This window comes from Corapipo altera, unplaced genomic scaffold (assembly GCF_003945725.1).
Source record: "Corapipo altera isolate COAL_440 unplaced genomic scaffold, ASM394572v1 45, whole genome shotgun sequence".
In the NCBI taxonomy this organism is placed as follows: Eukaryota; Metazoa; Chordata; class Aves; order Passeriformes; family Pipridae; genus Corapipo; species Corapipo altera.
The window spans coordinates 15375975-15399913 of NW_020884877.1; the positions used below are offsets into that span (position 1 = coordinate 15375975).

At 37.6% G+C, this 23939-nt stretch overlaps 2 protein-coding genes across 6 annotated transcripts in view; one reads left to right on the plus strand and one right to left on the minus strand.

Moving 5' to 3' along the window:
- Positions 1-4470, plus strand: part of STK39 (serine/threonine kinase 39) — a 79447-nt gene extending 74977 nt beyond the window's left edge. For both annotated transcript variants that reach the window (XM_027637223.1, XM_027637224.1), the window contains exon 17: positions 2982-4470. In XM_027637223.1, coding sequence (XP_027493024.1) covers positions 2982-3056 — 75 coding nt within the window. In that variant the 3' untranslated portion in view covers positions 3057-4470. The remainder of the gene's footprint in view (positions 1-2981) is intronic.
- Positions 4471-18403: 13933 nt separating this feature from the next.
- Positions 18404-23939, minus strand: part of B3GALT1 (beta-1,3-galactosyltransferase 1) — a 188414-nt gene continuing 182878 nt past the window's right edge. For all 4 annotated transcript variants that reach the window (XM_027636924.1, XM_027636925.1, XM_027636927.1 and 1 more), the window contains one exon: positions 18404-23410. In XM_027636924.1, coding sequence (XP_027492725.1) covers positions 22201-23181 — 981 coding nt within the window. In that variant the 5' untranslated portion in view covers positions 23182-23410 and the 3' untranslated portion in view covers positions 18404-22200. The remainder of the gene's footprint in view (positions 23411-23939) is intronic.

Below are 23939 nucleotides of genomic sequence, written 5' to 3' on the forward strand. Positions count from 1 at the left end.
ATAGTTTTAGCTGACTCATTTGGACTCTTCTACAGTCCAGTAAAATCTCCAGAACTGACATGTTTCTTGTGAGAAGGGGTTGGGTGGGGGAATAAAGACATATAACTCACATTATTTTGTTTCTGTGGCCTTTGCTATAAATACAGTGTAAGGGTTGATGCTTCCGTTTTTGCAGCTGATCTGTGCTCTTGCTGCCTAAACATCTGAATTGGCTTTATTGTGTAATCAATGGCTTCTCAGTAAGAGCATTTAGATAGATAGATACTCCTGAGATACTCCTGAGGCTCTACAGAAGTCTGGGTTTCTTTTTCACACACTTAAAATAGAGGTGTGAAATTCCAATATGTAATATCCCATAGTATTCAGGTTATATATGATGAAAACAAATCCTCTTGAAAATTTAGGTTCAGTATTTCTGCAATTCAGTTGGATTTATTCCGGGGGTGCAGTCAATGTCACATGGTATGTGAATGCTGCCATCATCCTTATCCTTACCTTAATCAGAATTAATAGACAATGCAAACTCAATGTCTCTGTCCCTTCTGAAGGTAAGTTGCATTGGCTAGATAACAATTCCTGAGGTTATTTTTTTACTTAAGTTTCTTCCTGATACTTTTGCTCTAGGTTTCCTGCATTAGTTCCCTACTTTGTGGGAAAAGAACATAACCACGACAAATATACTAATTTATTATTATTATTGGATTAATTTAATGTATGTTCCATTTCTACCTGTTTCTGTATCGCGTAGTGAAGTTGCTAAATTAATTGTGGCCTAGGAGAACTGTACCATATCTTTCTATGTCCTCCTGGGTCTTTGCTACCTCTTAGCAAGATCTCACTGAATTTGAGAGCATTTATATACAACTTGATTAAAATAATTTTGTTGGTAAATATTTAATGGGAATTCAAGGTCAAATGTAAGTAATCCTATATCCATTCAGAGAATTCAACTGAAAAGTACTCCTCAGTCTAGGATTAGTTACTTCTATCTGTGGACAAAGAATCTCGTTAGTATCTCACTGCTTACAGATTGCTTTTGCTGATATTTTGCTGGTATAGAGTATTTCTATTCAAATGGCAAGCATTTCATCTTTGGAGGAGAAAAAGGAACAATTTATGTCTTAACTACTTTTGTCTTTAATTATTACCAAAATGGTGAAGAAAATTTTTAGAGTGAGGTACCTGGATGGCAGGGGTTGGATTCTCTGTATTTTTGAAACAGCGTATCTTTGAGCTTAAAATGACCCTATTCTGCAGAAGGTATATATAGTATTAAATCTCCCTTAATTGTCTTGGCTAACACAGAATTAAGGCTTCCCTGCAGGATCCAGCTGTCCACACTTTGGGAAGGAGGCTGCTTTAATACATATGTAATTGTGGCAACACTCAAGGAAACACAGAATTATTGCACAGCATAATTTGCATTTCATATAAGGATTTTTTTTCTGAAAAGGGGTGGGAAAAAGTACTAATGAAGGAGTGCATTCAGTCACTACTGAATACTTTCATGTTGCAGTTTGTGTATAGTAGTTGTACTTACACTAAGCACAAAATCTAAGCTGATAAATTCCAGGTGCATTAAATAGATATAAAATGGTATTCATTGACAAGGAAGGCATTTAAAAATCTATATGCATCTAGATGTGTTACTTACATGGCTTTGAGAAGATTGACTAGCTAGAGTGTAGAATGATGTAGTAGTGTTAGCTCTTTTTAGCATTTCAAGTGCAAATCTGCATTTATTTAGTAAATTCCCAATTCAAGAACCATTCAGATATCTTAATACTAACCAATGGTGATGATCTCAGATCTTTAACTTGCTGCTTCAGTGAAATAACAGCTGTGAAATACTATCTGAAGAGAGAACTTCTGTTCTCTGTGTCTGCTCAAAGTAAATTTTAAAGAGTAGCCTGATGTAATGCTTCCACAAGTGGCAACACAGTTTAAATTTGGTCATGAAAATTGAGCGGATTATGTCACTTGGTGCACCTTGTATGCACAGTCTGAGAGCTCTTTACCATATACTGCCTGAACACGAACCAGGTCTATTAAAGGGTTCAACTGCTACTAGTGCATGAAAGGATCTAGAGAGTTTTTATAGGGTGAATCAATTGTTCTGTTGAGGACTTTTTGTGATATGCAAAAGAATCTGAAGGCATCTGTCATAGCTAAGTTAGAACTACGCACTTTTAATCCAATTGTATTATTGGTTTATCTACCACACAGATAAAAATGCATGAAAAACTTTATTTAAAATGTAGTCACTTTTGTCCTACAGGAAAAATTTTGTATTTAAAAATGAAAATATAAAAATATTTTGCCTCCAGCATATTTTTTTTTAAAGCAGACCTAAAGTAACAGTTCAGTCCTGAGCAAGGTGGGTTTATATCCTTACCATTATATGTGAAAAATGAACTGATCACTTTGCCAGTTTGTATTTTGACAAGCTTTACTGAGGAATCTCAACTATACAATTTCAAGTACTAGACTGTACTGCTAGAACGGAGCTGTCCTTTTGCAAATATTAGTATTTACTCTTTGTAGACTGCTTCAGTTTCTTGTTTGAAAATTTAGTTGGTTGGTATTCCAAACCGACTTGCTGGCTGGACTCATGAGACATTTGCTGTGTATAGCACAGTGGTAAAAAGTGGATTCTATACATGGATATTAATTACTGTTCATGAGTAAAAATAGCATATTTGCATGAAAAATTTGGCTCCAGTTGGGAAACTTTAGTGTAAAGAACTTGGGTATTTCAGAGTTCATTTTCCAGTATTTTTTTTCCATAATCTTTAATATTGATTACAGTGGTTTGCTAAAATTAAGGATACAATTGGCTGATGTTGACAGAGGCTACATCAAGCAGTCTGAAAACTTCTATTCAACTAAGCTGACTAGGCGATATGGGGAAAATTTATATCCTGGCTGTCAGATCCTCTGTTGTAGTGTGATATACTAAACATTTCTGTTTGTACTTTCAGGCCTCTGGCTGTGATGGCACTGAGATTCCCGATGAAGTGAAACTGATTGGTTTTGCTCAGTTAAGCGTCAGCTGATGTCTGTCCCTTGACCCCAAGCCGAATTTTGAGATTGCGAAGAGGCCAGCTTAGATGCAAAGGAAAATTAATGCACCACACACTGAGTTCTGCTTCATTATTTAGCAATTCACAAAGTCAGAACAAGCAAAGCCCACAGCTACACTGCTGCTGTTAACATTCAAAATGCTCCTAAATGTCTCTTAGCAGTTGATTTGGATTCCCCCTAAGTGACAAGCTTGTGGAAGTACACTCAGGTGGTTATATTTATTGGTTACAAAAGGAATTTTCTATCAAGCTTAATTCTTTCATAAACTTTGAGTGATACTATTCTACCTGTACTTGTGGTTGATAATACTGCCTCTGTTCTGTTCTATTTAGAAATTAACATACATATAAAAGTTTAGAATTATTAGCCAAACTTGAATTCTAGTTTTAAAAATGACTGTGAATTTTATTTTTCATATATTTATGCATTACAACACTAGTAATAAGAAAATGATTTGACTTGATTATGTACTATTTGCAGTTAATCTCCCACTATTTAAAAAAGTTTCAGGTATGTCTTTGAAGTATTGGGTAACTTCTAGGGGTTTTTTGAAATTAATTAATTCGGCATTAGCAAACTTTTGTTGGTTGTGTGTCAAAAAACCAGTCCACAAAATGATTGTCAAGGGAGTGGGAGGTGCCTTGCAGATATTAATGTTTTAAGAATGTGCCTGAGGCTGCTTATATAAATAATCTCCATTTTCTAAGTACCATACATATGGTACAACATATATAAATATATATAGTTATCTGAGCAAGGAGGGGATATACAGTAGCAAAGATGTTAGAGTATTTTGACTATGCTTTATTGGGGAGTCTATGAGCTAGAGCTATTTTGAACTGTTGTTGTTAAGGTAGAATGCGTACTGTGTCCATCTCTGATCTGACTTACCCTTAATGATAGAAACCGGTTTCATACAGGTGATAAAAACTTGAAGAACGGAACTGAAGCTTTATTTCAAGTTCTGTAAAATACCAAGGTGGAGTGAAAATAATAGGGCTTTGTGCAATGATCAAGTAAAACTCTGTTACAAAGAAAACACAACCCAAGTAGTCTTCTGCTTAACCTGTGACATAGATGTTATGGAGCTAGTGAACCTTAGAAGGAAGTCCAAATTTGGAGACATGTTTCTCAGAGGTTACAATTTAAACTACTTCCTAGCTAATCCTAGATAAGCGGCAGCTCTGTAATGTACTGAAAATGGCAAATATATATTATTAAGAGAAGTTATTTATAATGCCTTGTTATAATCGTTGAGGTGTTCTAGAACCATTTGCATACGACTCAATGTAATCCCATCCCATCCTACTGTTTACATGATGATTACTCCAAGATGACTGCAAAGGTTCAAAAAATAAAGTAAAAATAAAGGTGTATTGCGCAAACTGATTTGTGTTTCGAATTTCCATGTTCTGTGTGCATCTCAGTGGCACAGCAGTGCTGCAGGGCCGTGTTACAAATGGCTGCTGCCCTTACTTTGTCTACAAGCAGCACCTGAGGAAGAGGAGGGAAGGAATTGCTGCTTGCTCTCCACTGCTTTGCAGAAGACATTTTTAAGACTCCCAAGGTGTTTGTACTTAAAGAAATAATTTGTGTTTCTGGCCCTGTGTGCCTGTGGCATGCTGGTTGGTGTGAGAAGAGACAGGGACGGCCCAGGGTAGGGCAGGTGGCCCCAGCTGAGGCACGTTTGGGCTGATGAGGCCTCTAGGGGCAATTGGTGCCCTCAGAACCCTTGGTGGGCGAACTCCAGTCCAGGGGTGGGTTTCGTCAGCCCTGGAGCAGCCGAACAACAACGGTAAGTGAGCCTTTCCCTGGTGACCTGGGCACTGTGGCTGGCCTTGGCCCCAGGGTGTCTTTGCAGGTGTGGTGGGCAGGGGACCACCCCAGCTGCCTGTGACAGTGCGGGGACGGTGCTGTCCCCGGGGAGCTCGGCTGTGCTGGGGGGGAACACATCGTGTCCGGGCTGCGATTTGGCAGGTGATCACTCACCTTTGTGTTGGAGTATGGAGTAAACTGAAAAGGTACCTTAAACGTGCGTCTATGGGTGACACAGTTGATAACCTGCAACACTGCGATGGGGTGGTTGCTGAGCAGAACCGGGAAGAGTTAAATGCTGAGCATTGCAATTGGTTTATTTTTGTTACATATGTTAAAGTAGACTTCTCTAAACATTGCACCACTATTGATTAATCCATCTGCAAAGTAGTTAGCTGGTTAGATTTGTTTTCTAGAGGAAAAAAAAAAAAAAGAAGTGTTCAGAGAAGCTTGTTGTTTTCACAGATCAATAAAAAGAAGTGGGAATATATATTTTGATGAAAATCATGTTCCACTCGCTATACTCTTCCCCAAAGGCTGGGGAAAAGGTGTTGGGGTATGAATAGCAACTGTCAAAAGTGCTCATCTGCTGTGGTGGTTAGGGCTGCAGGAGGTATCTAAATAAAGAATGTAATGCTTTAATTGTGGCAATCAGCAGTATTGTGCCAAGATAAAGTGGTAACAGTTGTTGCTCACTTGTGGTCTGATATAGAAACATGGTGATGCTTCACTGGGCTTCATGGATTCAGTGAGACAGCAAATTCGTGCAGCAGTGTTATTTATCTCATCTGTGTTGCTTTCTTAATATTTTTTTGTTGCTGCCAAGATATTGTCAATAAATACAAAATGAGCAGAATTAGTTTTTGAAAAAGTAGAAAGAAAGAAGAGGTAGTTAAAACCTTAGTGTCTATTAAAATTAGTTTATAAGTAGTTTATTCTCTCGGTACATACAGGTGGAAAAAAAAGGTGAAAATATATGGTGTGTTGCACTAGAAAGCTGTGCAAGCAATGATACAGTAGAAGTAAATATCAAATGTAATAGGAATTTGCTTCCTGAATGCTATATTTGCATCTTTTGTTAAATAATAAGCAAAGAGAAAATCAGCAGCTATTCATTTATTCATGTTTACATGAAAAGCATTTAGGAGGTGGGTAAAGTTCTCATGCGTATGTCATGACTCGTCCCAAAGCAGTTGTGATGCTTCTGTTAGAAAGGTGTTGCCGGCTGCAGCACCTGTCTGTGTTTGAAGGAAGAGGTCTCTAATTAATGAGGTGAAGCTGTAACAAGTGAGCTACCATCTAGTTGTCTCTAAGGCCAAGAAAATAGGACTTAATTAGATGCTGCTAAAAATATAATCATCTCTGGTGATTATATGCCAGTGCTTGCAGCTGGGCACTTGCAGGCTCTGTGGGCTGATTAATGTCAGTGTCCATGGAGCCAGCCATGCCAGTGGGCTCTGCTTCAGTTTGCTGAAAGTAGCTCTGTGGGCTGAGATGAAAGTCAATTGATGAAACACAGTTCTGTATTTATTATTTTAAAGTGTTAGAAAGGATGAATATAAATGTAGAATTTAGATCACTACAAAACTAGGCCTGGAGTGTAAAGGAGTGGGAGAGGAGGAACATTTCCAGCATTTTATCTCCTGGGACTCCAGTGTGGGCTTCAGGCCAGAAAAGCTGCCTCCCATGCTGGCAACATATGCCTTTCATGCCAAGAGAACAGGAGCACGTCTCTTTCTTCTGACGAGTGCTGACCTCAGATATTCTCACCAACAATACAGGTTTGCATTCAAACTGAAATTCAGCTAGCTAGTTGGGATAAGTATTTTTGCTTTCTAGAATATTATCTTATGTACCATCACAATTTCCTCTATCAACTTCCCTGCCCCAGAGCATATTTCTGCTTTGTGCATGGAAGTGGAAGGGGGAACAGAGAAATAAGTCAGGAAACATAATTTAATTTTTTCTCTCTGTGTTTTCCCCTGAGATAGAGATGAGTATCTCTTCACCCAGCTTGGTCCAATTTCACATCTCCAGTTTTGGGGCTTCTAGAATGGTCTGATAAAATTTGGTTGTGGGGTATCTGTTCAGAATGTTTTTAAACACTATTATTTCTCTGAGAAGGAAATGCTGTGTGCAGCTTGTCAATGGTGTGCCTTTCTCTCAGGCTTTTCTTCAATCAGAGATTTGTTTTCCTGTTCATCACCTATCTCTGCATAATGATGTTGGATGGTGAGATTGGCCTGCGCCTGAAATCAATTAGCTGTGATGAGGAATGTGACACAGACCTAAAACACTGCTAATTGAGTGCATTGGAAATGCTGATTTCTGTTTAGCAGGAGCAGAGGATGTTGCTGCCTGCTCCCTCCTCATCCCCCATATTTTATCAAAGCTGCAAAAAAAAAGAAAAAAAAAAAAGACCTTGTTGATAATGAATAGCAGTTAGTCTATTTTTTCCTCTGAATCAATTGTGATATAACTTTATTCAGTCAATTGCTGTAGGTTTTTTCACTACATCAAGTGGGCAGCCTTTCCACCCTCTTGCAATGTACTTATGCATGTGCACACACAAAGAATACTAATTACTTTAAAATAAGTTGGAAAAGCAGCAGAAGCCTATATCTTCAAGTTCCCTGTCCATGAGCTCTGCTAATGAGCAGCTAGATTTAAACTCCAACAAAGTTTTATTATACAGTCATCCAGCTGATGAAACATCCAGACATATTAGTTGAGTATTGTGACATTTTAGTTTTTTATTTCCCCTCAATGACTACGAGTAATATTGCAGTGCACATAAAAATGTGTTTTTATAGCTGCTTTATGATTGTTAGATTGATGCTCATCAAGCTGCTTGCATAGTTGTTTTTATCTGAGATGCTGAATCAAACTCAGGAGTCGTGAAGTTGTCTACTGCTAATAACGTTCAGAATATGGAAAATGGTGGATCAACGAGCAAATACAGGGATTTGGAAGAGTGTGTAGTAAGGAGAAATGTAATTTTCACTGCATAAACCAATAGGGAGGTAATCTTGTTCTTCTTGGGACATTAATATTTTGCCATCTAATTTTCAAATGTGAACTTGAAAAGCTATGCTCGTTTATTGTCTCAGCAGTGTAGAAGATCACTTATGCAATTGGATGCATTTATGTAGAGGAACAGCCATACGAAATAGAATTGGAATAGATGGGAAATACATGCCTTTCTTTTCTTATTTTTTCCCATAGGTACATATTTTAAGAATTAGTGAAAACCAGATATCTTTCAAATATAGAGCTTTTTTATTTATTTATTATTATGGAAAAAAACCATGGGTTTTTGCATGGGTTTTTTTCATCCACATAATAATTCAGATTCATTAATAAAAGATGCTGCTCCTGCATAGGAGTACTGAGTTCTTTAGATTTACTTTGAGCAAGAGGCTTTTCTAGTTTTGTCATGTTTTCTCTGCTTCTGTAGACCCCATCGATCTAGCTTTCTTTCCTTTGAGGAGAGTTGAGGTATAACATCTCAAAATGTAAAGGAATTTAAGGTTATTTGGTAATGCAACTGTCCCTTCGCATGAAAAGCAGTGCATGTAACCGTCATCAACAGGCCATTCTAAAAAAGGAAGCAGAAGAACCAGTGAGGGTCCAGTGGTTTTGAGTAGGTGGACTCTGTGCTACTCATGTGATATAAAAATAAGTAAATAAATAGGCAAAAAGATTTTATCTTCCAGTAGTAAAATTTCTCTGTTCTGAAAGATGCAGTGTGTAGTGCTAAACTGCCTCTTTAAGGGAGAGGCCTGCATTTCTGCCTGCGTCTCTGTTTTTGAAAGCTTGGAATTGGTTTTAGGAAGCATTCTGGTATTGGGGGGGAAAACTCACCAAAAAATTATAAATAATTTGAATTCGGAACCTTTTTTTCTCTCTCTTCCCCGCCCCCCCCCCCCCCCCTTCTTGTTAGAGCACTTGTGATTAAAACAAACTTTAACTTCACTGGAGCATTCACTCTATATTATGAAAACTAGGAAGAGGGTGGAGAAATCCACTTTAAATTACAACAGAGAATCCAGAGGGAAGGACCATTACTGAAATCTCTGCCCGATGACTTAATAATACTTCACAATAGCTTCAGCGGGACTAAAATTTCACTCCCAATCTGTGTTGATTATGAGCTCCTCAGTTTACTCCTGGGGCTATAAAATGGAAAAGGATCCAATCATGATTAAAGAGTAGGTGTGATTTGAATGGAAGGTGATTACTAAAATCTCCCTGAAGTCTTCCACCCTGCTTGTGCTGCAAGCTTTTCCTATTTATAATAGCATAGCAGAGCTATCCAAGCAGAAAATGACACTAGAGAGAAAGAGTTTTCTGATTGTTTCTGATTAGGTTCAATGCTAACCTTGTAAATCTGGCTGCCAGATGGGGCACTGCCAAGTCAACCATAAGCGTGATGCTTCACGAAAGATGGAAAGGGTGAGGAAAGTCCTGTATTTATGTGTTGCTTGATATTTTCTTTTTTTCTTCTTTTTCACCAGAAGAATTTTTGAAAAGATAAATCTAGACTCTTGGTGGAGAGCTACTGAGCTACAGTTTAGTATATATAAATTACTCATTTAAAACTGCTTTGTGTTCATGGATTTTTGTGTATGTATTTATGTGTGTGAATTTATAAGGCCGAGAAAGGTTTGAATCTCTGAGGTCTGTGCTATTTGAAGGTAGTATAGCATGGATTGGTCTGTGGAAATCAAAGCAGGGCTCTGTTTAGCTAAATGAGTGTTACTTTTTCCCTTTTTTATCATCGTTGTATTCTGTTGTCAGCATACTCAAGCTTTTTCATAGCCAAGGTTTTTAGTTTTTGATACAATAATTGCAGATAAAGTCTTACAGTCAAGCTATATATATTTAAATCCAAAGATGACTAGACCTATTACATTTGCATATGCCCTATAAATTGTTTTAGGCAACATAAATGTTTATGCTAAAAATAACAGTACTGAAGTAAATTTAGTATTCCTCTCCTAGTATAAGCCAAAGGCCTATAAATACCAATCGGGAGAGTACTCCAGTGACCTTGTGACAAATCAAATTTAAACTGAAGACAGCTGTTGGATGCAAAAAATTACAACAAAGTAAATTAAACATTCTGTTTCAGTCCAGGAGAGTAAATAGATTTGTTTTCCAGTTTAGGATATGTTTTCAGTATTATGGTTTTACTTGCTGTGAAATTGGCATCCTGAAAAGATTTGGTACCATTTTGGTTTAGTGAGGGTTATACTCTGACATACTGGAACATGCAGATAATATGTTCTCAAATTCATTTGAGGCAAAATGTGTTCTTTAGCCTCAGATAAATTGTGACTGGTTAATAATTGCAAAAGGCCTGTTTTGTTACATGTGCCAGGTATCCACGGGGCTACCACTTATCAAGTACACCTTCTTATGTATTTATTTATGCTAATTGCTGCTAAGGCAATGCACAGAAAAAATTATTCCATAATATTTTGTAACAATTAGGCAGGTGAAGCTAAGTTATTGGTGTATGCCATTTGCATTTATATTAGCAGCTTCTTTCTGTTTTGGATATTCTTTCAAACTAGCATGGAAAAAGTTTTTCCAGGAAAAAGAAAATTAGGTAAGTTTTAGTAATTTTGCCTATTGGTGACATCTGTCGAAAGTATCTCGTGGTTTATTGTTAAATTACATCTATGCTGTAATTTAAATTTGATATAATGAACATGTACTTTTGGCTTAAATGCACTGTTAGAACCGAATTTGTTGGAAAGCATGTTAGAATGAGTTGTAGCAAGAGGACAGAGTGCACACTACTCCTTGAAAATGCTGCTTTTCATCATGTGTGGGTCCTAATACAATTAGAAGTGCAGTTTCAAAAATGTGCATTATGAACTGTTAAGATAAACCTGTTGCCAGTTGTCTGATGTGTTCTAGGCAGCTGCAAATCCCATAGATGATGTTGCCTCACCCATTGTGAATTATTGCTTGAAGCAAATAAGTGTCTTTACAGCAAACTGTAAATGTGGCATTACAGCAAACTGAGAATAAACATGTGGATCAGAGGCAGTGGGGGACATGAAATTTCATGACATGTTTATTTTTCCAAAGTTTTGTTATCTGACATAGGCTTCAGAGAAATAAGTATTTTGTCATCTGTAGTTTATCACTTCCACTAAAATTTCTGTGGCTTCCAAGTTTTTTGTGTCCTTGTATGTAAGGCTCCTTTGTTCCTTCTCCTGCCCAGAGTTTCTTCACCTGTGGCCAGTGATGTTGTTTTCACTTCCTTTTGTAGAATGGTTTGAGTTGGAAGGGACCTTTAAATGTTCATCTAGTCCAACCCCCCTGCAATGAGCAAGGACACAGAATCATAGAATAGTTTGGATTGTAAAAGATCTTTAAAGGTCTTCTAATCCAACATTCAGTCTTTGATTAGATCAGGTTTTCTTGCTCTCAAACAATAGCATTATTAGTAAAAGGAAAACCTGGGAAAGGGCAGTACTGTTTTCTCTAATCTCTCCTCATGAGCTGTCACCCATCATCACAGTACATGTTAAAGAACAAAATATTTCTCATTTTGTTTCTGTATTTCATGTCCATGTTGAGAGGAAGCGTGTGCATGCAAGTACAATTTTCCACATGCATTTTTTCTGGTTTTTTTTAGGTTTTTTTTTAATGTTTGTATTATATTACATTACATTAAGCTTGGGGTTTTTTTATTATTTAAATAAAATGCAGCTTTACAGAAATTGTGATGCATAAAACAATAATAGTGTTAGGTGCTATTGAAATGAAGGACATAGAAAGAAGAGAATGAAATGATTGATGATCAGAGCTGGAAAGGGAAAACACTGTCAGGTTGTAGTATTAACATGGACAGTTCTTATGATTTCAGTTTACTTACTGCTGAGTTTGTCCCAGCATTCAAATGAAATGTAATGCACTCCTTTGAAGTGATATTGCTCTTGGACTTAGCAGAAGAGAAAAGTGCAAGCTTGTTTTCAGTGACATTTCCAGCACAGCAATTTCAAAACCAAGGAAAAAAAAATTAAAGCATTTAATTTTGAATGTCCAGGAAATAGATGATTTGTTCACAAATAAGGTAACTTTGTCTGATAAGGGTTCACTCTCATTATTCTCCTTAGATCCTAGAAAACCTAAAATGTAACATTTTGGGGCACCATGATTTTTTTTCTCCAAGGTAAAATGTGCTCTTCCGTGCAAGCTTTGTGCTTAAGTGTGACCTAGGATCCCCCAAGGTTTTTGCTTTGTTATGCTAGAAAGCTTGTCTAATATTGCTATTATGGAGCTCGACAACCATTCTTGCCCTACAGATTTTGTTTGGCTATCTAATACAAGTGTACTCTTCTGTAGTACTTACTAGATTAGCCATTTTTCTACTCGTTGACTTAGGATATCCACACTTGTGGATATAGGACATTCCTGGAGTTCAGGACAATAAGCAACATCTGGAGTTTAAACCTTAAATTGAATAGAGGTCTAGACATTTCATAGGCTATTTCATGTTCTTGTGGACCTTCTTCCACTTACCTTGTTTTAATAAGTGACTTTGCCCTAAACAAGGACAACAGTAATCATCCCACACTGGTTACCTCAATTCCACACATAATGAGTGGGTTTTTTGGGGGCAAGTAAGGATAATCTGTTTACATTTACTTAATCTCATCATTCTTCTCAGCATATGGCTGGATATATTGTCTGCAATATTCACCTGTCTCTGAGATACAATTATACAGCAATATCTGTCATTAGGCACATTTGTCTTGGGTGAATGGTGGGCTTTTTTGATCTTGTTTATGTATATTTACTTATATAAAACAAGCCGCCAATAACTATTTTGTCAAATACTTACTTGCAGGGCTCAGTTTGTTTTCCTATAGATACATGTTCAAAGTCCTTTTTAAAGGAATCTGTGAACCATTGTGTAATTTACTGCACCAATTAACACAAGCCAATACTTTTACAAGTAATTAAATGAGTTTAAAAATGTTGCACAGCTCACCCATCTGTTTGAAGTAACAGCTAAATTGCATTATAATACAAATTAAAATGTATACTTCCATAACCTCTGCTTCTAAGTATATGACAGCACCTACACTGTGTGCATGTATGTTCCCCTATTAAATAATGTAATTTTAATTACCTGCTGTATACATTTTTTATTCTAGCCCATTAGTTTTATCTCCATGTGTAGAAATGCTGAATCCAAGAAACAAGGCAGTAAATAATACTGTCTTTTAATGACCAATTAAAGCAGCCTATCATCAACCTTGGCATCAGCTGAATCACTAATTGAAAGTACAGAAATGGTTAGAATAAAATGGTGCTTGGGAAGTAGAGAGTCAGCCTCATCTGTACAGGACACTACTCTCCAGAGGCAGCAATACTTCATTTCATAAACCATCCTGCAACCAAAGCTTGTTAAACCTGGAAGCTAAATAAGTGATTCTGAAGTGATGGCAAGCATAATACAAAGCCTCAGTGCACCTTGATGGCTTTATCCTGAATGATCTGGACCTTTTTATGGCTTTTGTGAGGGGAAATGGTGTTGTATATAAAATTCATTAACTACATACTTTTAAAAATAGCATGGGTCTGTTGACAGCTGTTGAGGGATACATCTTGTGCAGGTAGCTCAGTTTGCAAGCTGTAGTGCGAGATGCAGATTGAGCTCTGGGTGGGAGCCCAGAGAGACAAAAGGCTGTGGACTGCCAACCCCTTTCCAGGTAAATGGATACTGGGAGACACAGCAGGAGTGGAGGACACAGGAGGAAGAGTGAGACTTTCCTGCACTTGGACTGTGAGGGTATAAAAGCCCAGGGGTTCCTTTGTTGGGGTCCCTCCTCAGAGGCAGCAGCTCGAGCTGTTTCTGTGTTACTGCACCGTGAATAAATTGCTTTATGGAATGAGATATTTGAAACTCTGCCATGGGAAACACGGGGTGAACTGGTAATGAAACTGGTCTGACTGTGAGTGGGGTGTGTGGAGAGTCAAGTGGGGATCACTGGAGCTGCTGGTGTGAAGGGGCTTCAGTCCCAGCAGTGAACGTCTCTGGTGTTGGGAGTGTCTTGTGCATGGTCAAACTGGGAAGTTTCCTTAGCAACACCTACAATGTCTATAGCTGCTCTAGCCCTGTAGACTTGTTGTCTCTTCCAGATACTAGCAGAAGTTCATTTTATGCTTTAAATGTGATAATATAAGATAAACTGTCCTGTCTGGTGAAACGAATCCAATAATGCAGTTGTTGATACCTCAAAAACAGGGACAGAGAAAAGTACTGCTGTGCTCAGCCTTCATGCAAATACTCTTGTAAAGTTCTCTGCCAAGTGTCAAACTATTAGGAAGATATGAGGAAAATGGAGGCAACACAGGGAGTAGAAGCAGATAAAAAGGTTAAAACATTGAAGTTCTGAGATAAAGTATACTTGATTAAATGGAAGTTAAAATGAAATATGAAAAAATGCTTTTTTGTATTCTGATGAACTATTCAAGGTTATGTGAGGAAAGGTAAAAGGAATTAAGGGAAAAAACCAACCTTACAAAGTGTATGACAGTGAGATCTCTTGGGCACTGCAGTGATCTCTGCAGGCAGAGGCAAGATGAAAGATGATGGACCTGGTTTTTCTCCATTTACCTTAAACTGTACCAAGCAATATCAAAGAAAAGGTTCTTGAAGGAACTACTTCAAGCGCAACTTGTCCCCTGAAACTGGCTGAATTCACTTTGCCAGGTACTGGACAGTGTAGGGACAGTGTAGGGACCATCTCTTCATAAAACCCCTGTGTTCTTATTTTTGGGCTGGTTTGAATGGATACATTTAGATGGGAGAATGCTAAGCTGTGCAAAAGCACATAAGGAAAGTGGGGAGTGATGAAAATTACAGGGAATTGTACCAGACTGAAGCAGATTAAAACTAGTGAAGAACAGAGTGAGGTTAAAGAGATTTTTGTAAATCAAACAAAAAGGTGGAGTGGGAAGAGAAAGGGAGGAGAAACACAGGTAGGAAGGTCAAGGTGCCTGTCCTATCTTATGGTAATGAATTTAAGCTGGGACTGGCAAACCATGTGCAACTCTCAGTTTTGTAAAAACTAATAATGGAAAGAAGTAAACATTCTTGCAAGGAGAAGAAAGAATAATAGGAAAGCAGACAGGTGACAGCTTTCCAGGGCATGCTGGCAGAAGTAGATACAGGGAAGAACAATGTGTTGAGGGCTAAGCCACAGCTGAAGGATCTGCTGATGCCTGAAGTCAGACAAGGGTATGTGAGTGTGGAGGGGGAGCTCTGTGGGTGCTGGAACTACCTAAATGAAGAGCTACCTGTAAACAGAGAAAAGGGAGCAGGTTTAGTGTTGCTTTAAGGTAAGAGACTAGAGCCAGAAGGGATTCACACGGGAAGCTTTGAGGGCAGTGACTGGTCAGATGAACAGAGGTGAAAGAACTGGAGGGACACCAGCAAGTCCTGATGCCAACTTGAAAAGACCATCTATACTTGTTGCATTATCAAGGGGGAAGAAAATAAATCTGAAGTTAGATTGTTGGGATTCTTCCAGATGAATGAAGTTTAAGGCAGGCATCATTATACCACTAGTTTTTCTCCAATGCAGTGACTTCAGAAATAAAAGCTGTGTAGAAAAAGAAACAATTGCTACAAGTAGGCATGGCCTTGTGGGGCTCTTGCTCTCATAGTGGCATGTGTTTGTTAGTGCTGCCAAACAGACTTTGTGGGCAGAATGTAACATATTTGTGAACTGGCAGAGAGCCAGGTGACAGATAACTCAGCACAGAGCCCGCTCCTGTCAAGAATTAGTGCTATATGCCTGCTTTCATTGCACAGGTTACAAATGCCTTGGTCTCGTGTTCTATCTACTTTGTCTTCATAAAGAGCAGTCTTAATGGAAAATTGGAGGGATTACTACTTCCTTTGTCTTCCTGCTCGTGTTTGATAAGAGGTGAAGTTTCTGGTGAGTGAAGTTCTGCATGGGATACAGTGTTCTTCCCCAGGAACATAGATGATATTCCAGCTGATTTCACTATAAGACGTGAGTTGGACAGAGGATGAAATTCAGCCCTTTAAAAACAGGCATGAATCCCATAGAAACTTATGGGGTTTGTGACTTGAATCAAATCTGATTTGCCTCTCACAGCTCAAGCCAAATGCAGTCTGCAGTACAGCGGATAATGGAGACCGGTGTTACACTGGGCTGTTCTTAACGGTGTGTGAGGATAAGATCTGGTATATAATGGATAACTGTTGAAACTTCCTGCCATAGAAGATGCTTTTTGAGGAGGGATTTTAATGCAAGTGAATAAACAATAAAAAAATTTATCCCCTTCTGCTCTTGCTATATTTTGGCACCACTTTTCTGTTAAGATGTTCCTATAAATGTCTTGTGCTAAGAAAGAATCGGTGCATGATCTGAGCATGATGCACTTGGAGCCAAACAGCTCATGCATCAAGATGGACAGGCTCAGGTGCTGGTTGTGGCTTATCTCACTTCTGTGGCTGCTTCTTTATTGCCAAAAGAGGATGGATGTCATGCTAAATAATTTTATTCACTGGATGTGCTGGCACTTCCGTAATGATACTGTAGGGAGCTCTCTGCTTCCCCCTTGCTTTTACTACTATGCTAAGGTGCCTAGAGGTCCCATTTCTCTTTGAGAAAAGAGGTCATATTAGAAAATAGGCCAGAGAAAGGAACTCCTAAAGGAAAAAGGGATGGAGGGATCGGAATTATTCTTGATAGTTTTCATTTAGCTGCAGATATGGTAGGTGTTAATCAGAACACCTCGATTTTGGGATATTTGCTTCCCCCAAATAAAAGTTGTCTGCATTACAAAACCACTGCACATAATTCTACCTAGCTTGATATGTAATGCTGCCTTTGCAAAATAAATGCTCAAGGATAAATCTTGCATGACAAATAAATTGCCTCTTGCTCTCCTTGGTTCCTTCAGGTGAGGCAGGGATATAATGTAGAGTCAGCTAATGTGCAGACCTAGCAGAAAAATGGATCTTTTTTCCTGCATTAGGCATGTCATCAGAGGTGATATTTGAGACAAGTCTCTTACAGGTGCAGCTGAATCAATACAATGTTTTTTTATTCCCCAGATGACTCCTCTTCTTCCATTTCATAAATTCGTATTTTTAACAAGAGAAAAAGAAGCAGATGTTACTCAGTACAATGTTTCATGTCACATGGATCTCCCTTTTTTTGGCACATTGCTGCTTCAATAAGCTAGTTTCAGCAGTTTAAGAAAGTTTTTTTACGTACCATTTTCACTTAGGGCAGTGCAAATTTCTTTGGAAATCTATGACAATCAATTAAGTAAATGAGAAAATAAAATGCTTGTAATTAAGATAATCAAACTACATGAAATCCATCCTACAAGTACTAATATCTATATATCTCTAAGCTGTCTATTAATTAAACACCATGTAAGTGTTGCAATTGGACTCAGGCTGCTTTCATGAAAACGAGAGAAAGATGAAAATGATTGGAGGAGTTTTACCGTATGTGAAAGTCTTCGTTGATTTAAAGCATCTCATGGTTTGTAAGGTTGCTGCATTGCTGCAGGCATTCCTGGGATGCCTGAGGACTCTGTAGCAGCTTGAGCTGCTTCTGAAACAGGTGACACAAAGCAAATACACTTTGGTTTGCAAAAGCTCCCTTTCTGCTCAGGGATGGGTGTTATTTTCCCCTCAATTTCATAAATGAAGCCAGTGGTCAAGATGTTAGATATTTCATTCTACATAGGAAACTGCAAAGGGAAGAATGGAGAGAGAGGAATTTTTATGACTAGTTCTTATAATAAAAGGGAAGTTTTCCTACTTTTGTGTTATTTTGTTTTGTGTTTTTATTTTGTTGTGAGGACCCTAAACTCACCCAGACCTTCCTGCTAGAAAAAACAGCATCTTCGTATGTTTGTGTTGGTAAACAAACACTGCATGAGGCTAACTGGGTTAACTGGGTGTATTCACACTGTGATTCTTCATTTATTTGCAGGTGCTTTTGGGGGGCTTGGGGAAGCAAAAGGCTCTGTTAGGGTCAATATGGATCTATGAGAGACCAGAGAAGGACCCTTTCCCTCTGTTTAGGTGCCCTCCTGGTGCTCACACAGCAACTTCAAAGCAATTTATTGTGGTTTTATGAGATGTGGGGTTTGGGGCATTTGTGCTTTCTCTTTTTCTCCTGTGTGTAGTTCTTGATGGCTGCAGGCACACATGTTAAGACACCATGGAGGTAGCAAAAGAACCATGTTGTAGGGCCAAGGGAGTAAGAAAGCTTCACCACCTTAGAACAGCCAGACTTCGGTCTTATTGGCTGGGGATGCCAAACCACCTAAATAGGGCAAAGCAGAAGATGAACCCATCTGCTACTTTGTCAGATATTGCCATGGCTACTTTAATATTATGTCTTTGGCTTCAAAGGAAATAGTGATCCACGTGGACATCAGCTTAATGAAGTTGTTGCACAAATGATGAATAAAAGTGGTATTTTGGGGTTTTTATTTTTTCAATTATTATTTTAAAATCTGCTTTTACAGCACAATATTCTTCCTTATGACAAATGAGCCTATTCACTGATACTGTGTTTTCAGATAATACCATTTACATTTCTAGAAAGAAGCAAAGAAGAAAACTTACAGGACATCTTTAATTTTTCACTTGATTTTGTCATTTTGTTTTTGTTAAATTTTTTTTTATTTTTGACATTGATACAAAAAATAGTATCTTGATTAGCAGCTTTGCTGGCAATCCCACAAAACTGTAAATAATACATTAATCTAAAAGAATACACTCCTACAGACACTATAGATAAAACAATATATACAATTTAGACAAATAAATACATAAGTACAGCCAGTCATATATAATGATACACCTAAAGTTTGGTTACTGTTGACAAGCTTTTCTAGTTAATTACACTCTTCATTTACAAATTGCCATTGCCATCTACACTGGAAAGACAAAAAAAATCCCAATAAAGAATCAAAATTGATACTTATTATTGTTAGGAAAGATGGAAAATGAACCTTGAGACTTCTGTTCAAATACTCTCATGGGTTTAGCAAAAAAAAGAAAAAAACTTTTCTGGAAAAACTCCTCCTAAAGAGAGGCACTTCCCCCTCAGACTGCTTTGCTCAATGTGCCTTGTTCATGTACATTTTGGAATCAAAATGTGATTATAGTCACACTTTTGATGTGACTGGAAGCCAGCATGTCTAACTAAGTTGTCATTTGTCCCATGCTCAGTGAAACAAAATGACCTTTAAGGTAATGTAAATATTTCTTTGATTAGAAGAAGTCTATTGCAAATATTTGTTTGTTAACAGTATTCCATGTGGCAAAAATACTACTGAGTGGAAGGGACAGCTGTCCCTGTGAGTAGATGTATTGCTCCTTTTTTATCTGCAGGTTGCAATACTGAAATTTCTGAGCAAAGGGAAAATAATAAATCTGAAGTGTAACAAGCTAGTGAAATTTAATATCAGAAAATTAATAGAAGTAGAAAATTAGGCTATTGTTGTGTTGCATTAAATTCACTTGACAGCAAAAGAAAAAATATCTTGTACATTCAAAAGTTAGGGCACACATGCTTAAGGCTCTTGAAACACTGGACAAATATGCCTCACTCAGCTCCATGCATAACAGAATGCTACATAGCAAGCAGACTTACACATATATACAGCTGAATACAGGAGAAAATGCCTTAGAAATATGTACATCAGTTTCAAGATGAGCATTTACATTTCTGTTCAAGATGTATCTATTTATAAATGGCAGGAAATACACTTTTTCAGATACTATTTTCAAGGTGTACCTTGCAGTCATTAATGCAGTCTACTTGTAGTAGGAGAAATTCAAGGCTACCATGCTACTTGAGCCCTGAGGTATCTGGACTGGGAGCCTTGCTGTCCTCTTGGTTACTAACCCAAGGCCACAGAAGCATCAGCAGAAGTAAGGCAACCAAATCCATTCGGTTGTGGATTCAGAAAGCCCAAATTACTGCACAGTGCAGAGGGATAGCAGAAGTGATTGCAACCTGTGGGTTCAAATTATTACAAAGTGTGTTCCTGATAGAGTGGCATCTATGCTGTCTGACTCACCTGATGAATTCCAGCCTCCTTTCTGTTCATAAACGAGCATATTCTGAGGTTTGGGTAAGAAAAGCTGAACTTAATGCAATCACTGCGTTATATTTTCACTTATGTAGTTAGTTGTACCTTGTTTAGCTGGAGTTCTGAGTTTGACGGGAAGCAAGAGCAACTTTAACAAGGACTAGATCAACTAAGGAAGGATAAATCTTAATTATGCTGCAAGAGATTGAGTATTTTTATAAAAGTTACTGATTTTTTTTTTTATTTATTTATGAAGGGTACACAAGCTCCTGTTGATTAACAGTAACTCCTAGGCTGCCTGTTGTATAGCTTCAGCTTTAGATCTGAAATAGATTTGTTTGAGATGGCTCCTGCTAGTGACTTGAAGGCCAGGCACGCTTCACCTTACTTACAAGTAGTTTCTTTCAAAATGATAGTGCTGCATCTGTGAATAAGACTAATAATGTGACATGAAACTGCAAACCTTTTAGGGTAGCATCTTCATTCCTCTGTTACTGTTGTAAAGTGCTGTGTACACCTATGGCAAAATCAGGTCAGAGCTTTCCTTTAAATTCTTCTCAGTTAATTTCTGACAACTTTATAGACATTCTGAATAACATACAGACGTAACAGTTTTGCATATGTTGCACATAATGCTAAGTGAAATGAATGAGGCTTTTGTGTGCGCTGTGGATGGTGTGAGTAATCTACAGCTAATAATATATTTGGTGAGTTTTGTATCTTTGTAACTTGTCTGTGAGTTCTTCATTCCAAGTTATTTGCTGAGTGATATACTTTACTTCTTTGTTATAAGATGGTGCTGAATAGAGAGAGCTTGATTTATCAAAGAGTTTTCATGACATTTCATAAGCATTCATATTCAAAACACATATAAGCACGTTATACAACTTGAATAAAATCTTGTGTATTTGATTTCTGTTGCATGCTCAGGGGATCTCCTGAGTGGCACCTCAGTGAGTGTTGGGTCTGTGATAAGTAACCTGAGAGCTTTAGCAGGTTTTTAAAAAAGGCTAGAATATTTTGTTGTTGTTTGGGCTCTTTTACTAGATGCTTTTTAAAAGCCCTCTATTTTGGTGTGAAATTTGTACACAACTCTTATGTACTCTGCTACAACAGAAAATTGATTGCATTCTTTTATTGGACTAAATTCTTCCTTTCAACACCATTAAAAATGTGGTAGAATCTCATACCTGTATGCACTGTAGCAAAAAGTAGAGCTTACTTGTAAAAAGCTACTTTTGTGTTACTTTTTTTAGGTAAATATGGCACTGACTGACATTGAAGAAATATGCTGCTTATTGATACTTCTAGCATTCAGTATAATTAGATATTGCTATGCCAGATGTTTAGTTGAGAATCCATTGATACTAATGAGAGACATTACCTTGCTTTGAAATTAGAAATTAAGATATTCATGCTTTCCTCATGTATTTTTAAGATAATTTTTCATACATCTCCCCTGTATTATTTCTCCTACAGATTCTACTTCATTTTTAAATTGTGTTACATCTTTTATGGGCTATTTTAGAAAGTGTAAAGAAATGGGGTGTCTTCTGAAATAAATTAAAGAAATACCATTTGGTAGATGAAAATATATATCAGTGTGTGGGCTTGTTTCTAAGGCCAATGGGACTTTGATGTTTTTACCTGTCTAAATTCTGCTATTACACCATGAGTAAGCTATTTGGGAATTGCACACATTGTACTTTAGAATATACATGTCAAGGTAGGTATATAACTTCAGTGCAAATGTATACTGCCTAATTTATTAACAAAGCTCTAAACAGAGATGGTTGTAGGGTGTCAAAAAAGAATAAAAGTTTCTTAGGGTCTGAGTCTTATCTCAGAGCCTGGGGCATGAACTGTTAACCAGCTCATAATAGCTTATTACTGTCCTTTTACACACAGATGCAAGAGCTGATATGTGTGATAGATAATATACAAAATCTGAGATTTGACTCAAGTTCCTTTAGGTTGGTGTAATGTCCTTACCAAAAAGAGCCTGAAGTTTGTAAACCAGTAGTCAAAGCGAGAATGAAAAATCAGTCATAAAAATCTTCTCACAGTTAATATCCCACAGTTTAACTTGTAAATCAGCAGATCACTTTGTCAAAAAATAACCAGACTAAACCAAAATTTAAAAAAAAGGTATTTACATCTGTAAAAATCTTAACATCTAAGATGTTTCTTGCTGGACATGTCATTCCAAATTCTGTGCATTTCTTCTGGTGTTATCTGGTGTACTGTGATCACCCTGCGGTACCTGCACAAGCTGTAGGCCATTTTCCAGTGATTGAAGCCACTGTTTTGGAAGGGGTGAATGCCCAGCTTCCGAAGGCAAAGTCCAACGTACACATCTTCAAGATGAAGAAGTCTGGTATGAAGGGAGGTTTTGTAAATCAGTTCTGCTACGTCAGCTGAAAAAATGTAGCCAGTGCCTGAACAGAAGGGTGGGTAATTGCTGTCGGGATACAAATCTCTGGGCATGTACCACTTACTGCGAACATCTCTTATTGGTCCTCCGTTTATAACGTAACCAGTGAAGTACCTTCTCCTTGGCTTGGTGTTAGGTTTGAGCAGCTTATAAATAAGATTGTCCATATTTACAAAAATATCACTGTCCGTCTTCATAACGTACTTTGCTTTTGAACAAAATGTCGCTACCCACCTCATCCCCATCAACGTTTTCAGAGTGAGGTTATGGTAAGAGTCGATAAAATCCTCCACGATAATGTCATGAAAAATTTGGCTTTCTTGCTCTACCATTTGATTTAACACAGGATCTGTATTTTTTCCAAGAAGAAACAGTGTGGCAATTTTAATTCCTTTAAAGTTGTTTTCATCTCCCCATGTTTCTCGAATGGCTTGCCTTGCATCAAACTCTTTGTGAGTTGTGCTGATGAGAATGACCAAGAAAGGGATGCTCTTCTCACATTTGTTGGGTTCATTGATAAGAAAGTCAAAGGAATGTGGATTTATAGGTCGAGTTCTTATGTTGCCAAAGGAAACATTTTTTCTGGCTATGGATATGCTACTGACCTGTCTGTGGCCAGTGTAGGAAGAAGTAGGACGAGTTATACTTAAATACCAAAGAGCACTTGCCCAACAAACAACTGTCAAAATGTATAAGCACGAGACTTTTGAAGCCATTGTTCCTCTAGCTCTTCTATTCCATGTGATGAATAAATAGCCTTTGTACGAGGAGCGCACCTATGTCCTGGAGAGGCAGCATATTATTAATGAAACTTGAAAGTTCGATATAGAAAAGTAACTCTGTAATCATTCATGGATCTCAAATAGGAGCTATTAACCCTGATGATACTCAGCTTTTCTTCTTTTACTAGCAGCGGCTTCCATTTCTTGGAATTTTCTGTTATTTCTGAAAAATATGAAGAAAAATTTTCCATTGCTAGATCATAAAAGCCTGGGGCAAGGAAAATGAGCTTATATATGGCTGGCCATTAATAAGCTAAGTGTCTTAATGCATTTATCAGATATTCCTTTTTTTCTCATGAGGTACCACTGTGCAAGATAGTGTACTAGAATAGAGCAGTGTAACTGAACTAATGGTTTTATGATTGGTAATTTCTCATAGATGGTTTTATATAAAAAACATTAAGCATACATAGCATGTTGTTATTTAGATAATTTAAAAGGTATGTGAAAATAATTTTCTGGTTTCTAGCATTTTCTTGCTTCCTAAATTTTTTCTGGACAATCTTCCAAAATGTGCTGTGGAACATTTTAAAATTATTTAAAGAATGAAAAATAATATACTTTATCTTAGGATCAACAGCATGTGGCAGCTATGCACATGAATACCTACAAATCTGATTTGGTCTTAATGTTGTTAATGTCTGTCCTGCTAAGAAGAGCATGCTTTGGTGGAAATCAGACAGAATGGGACT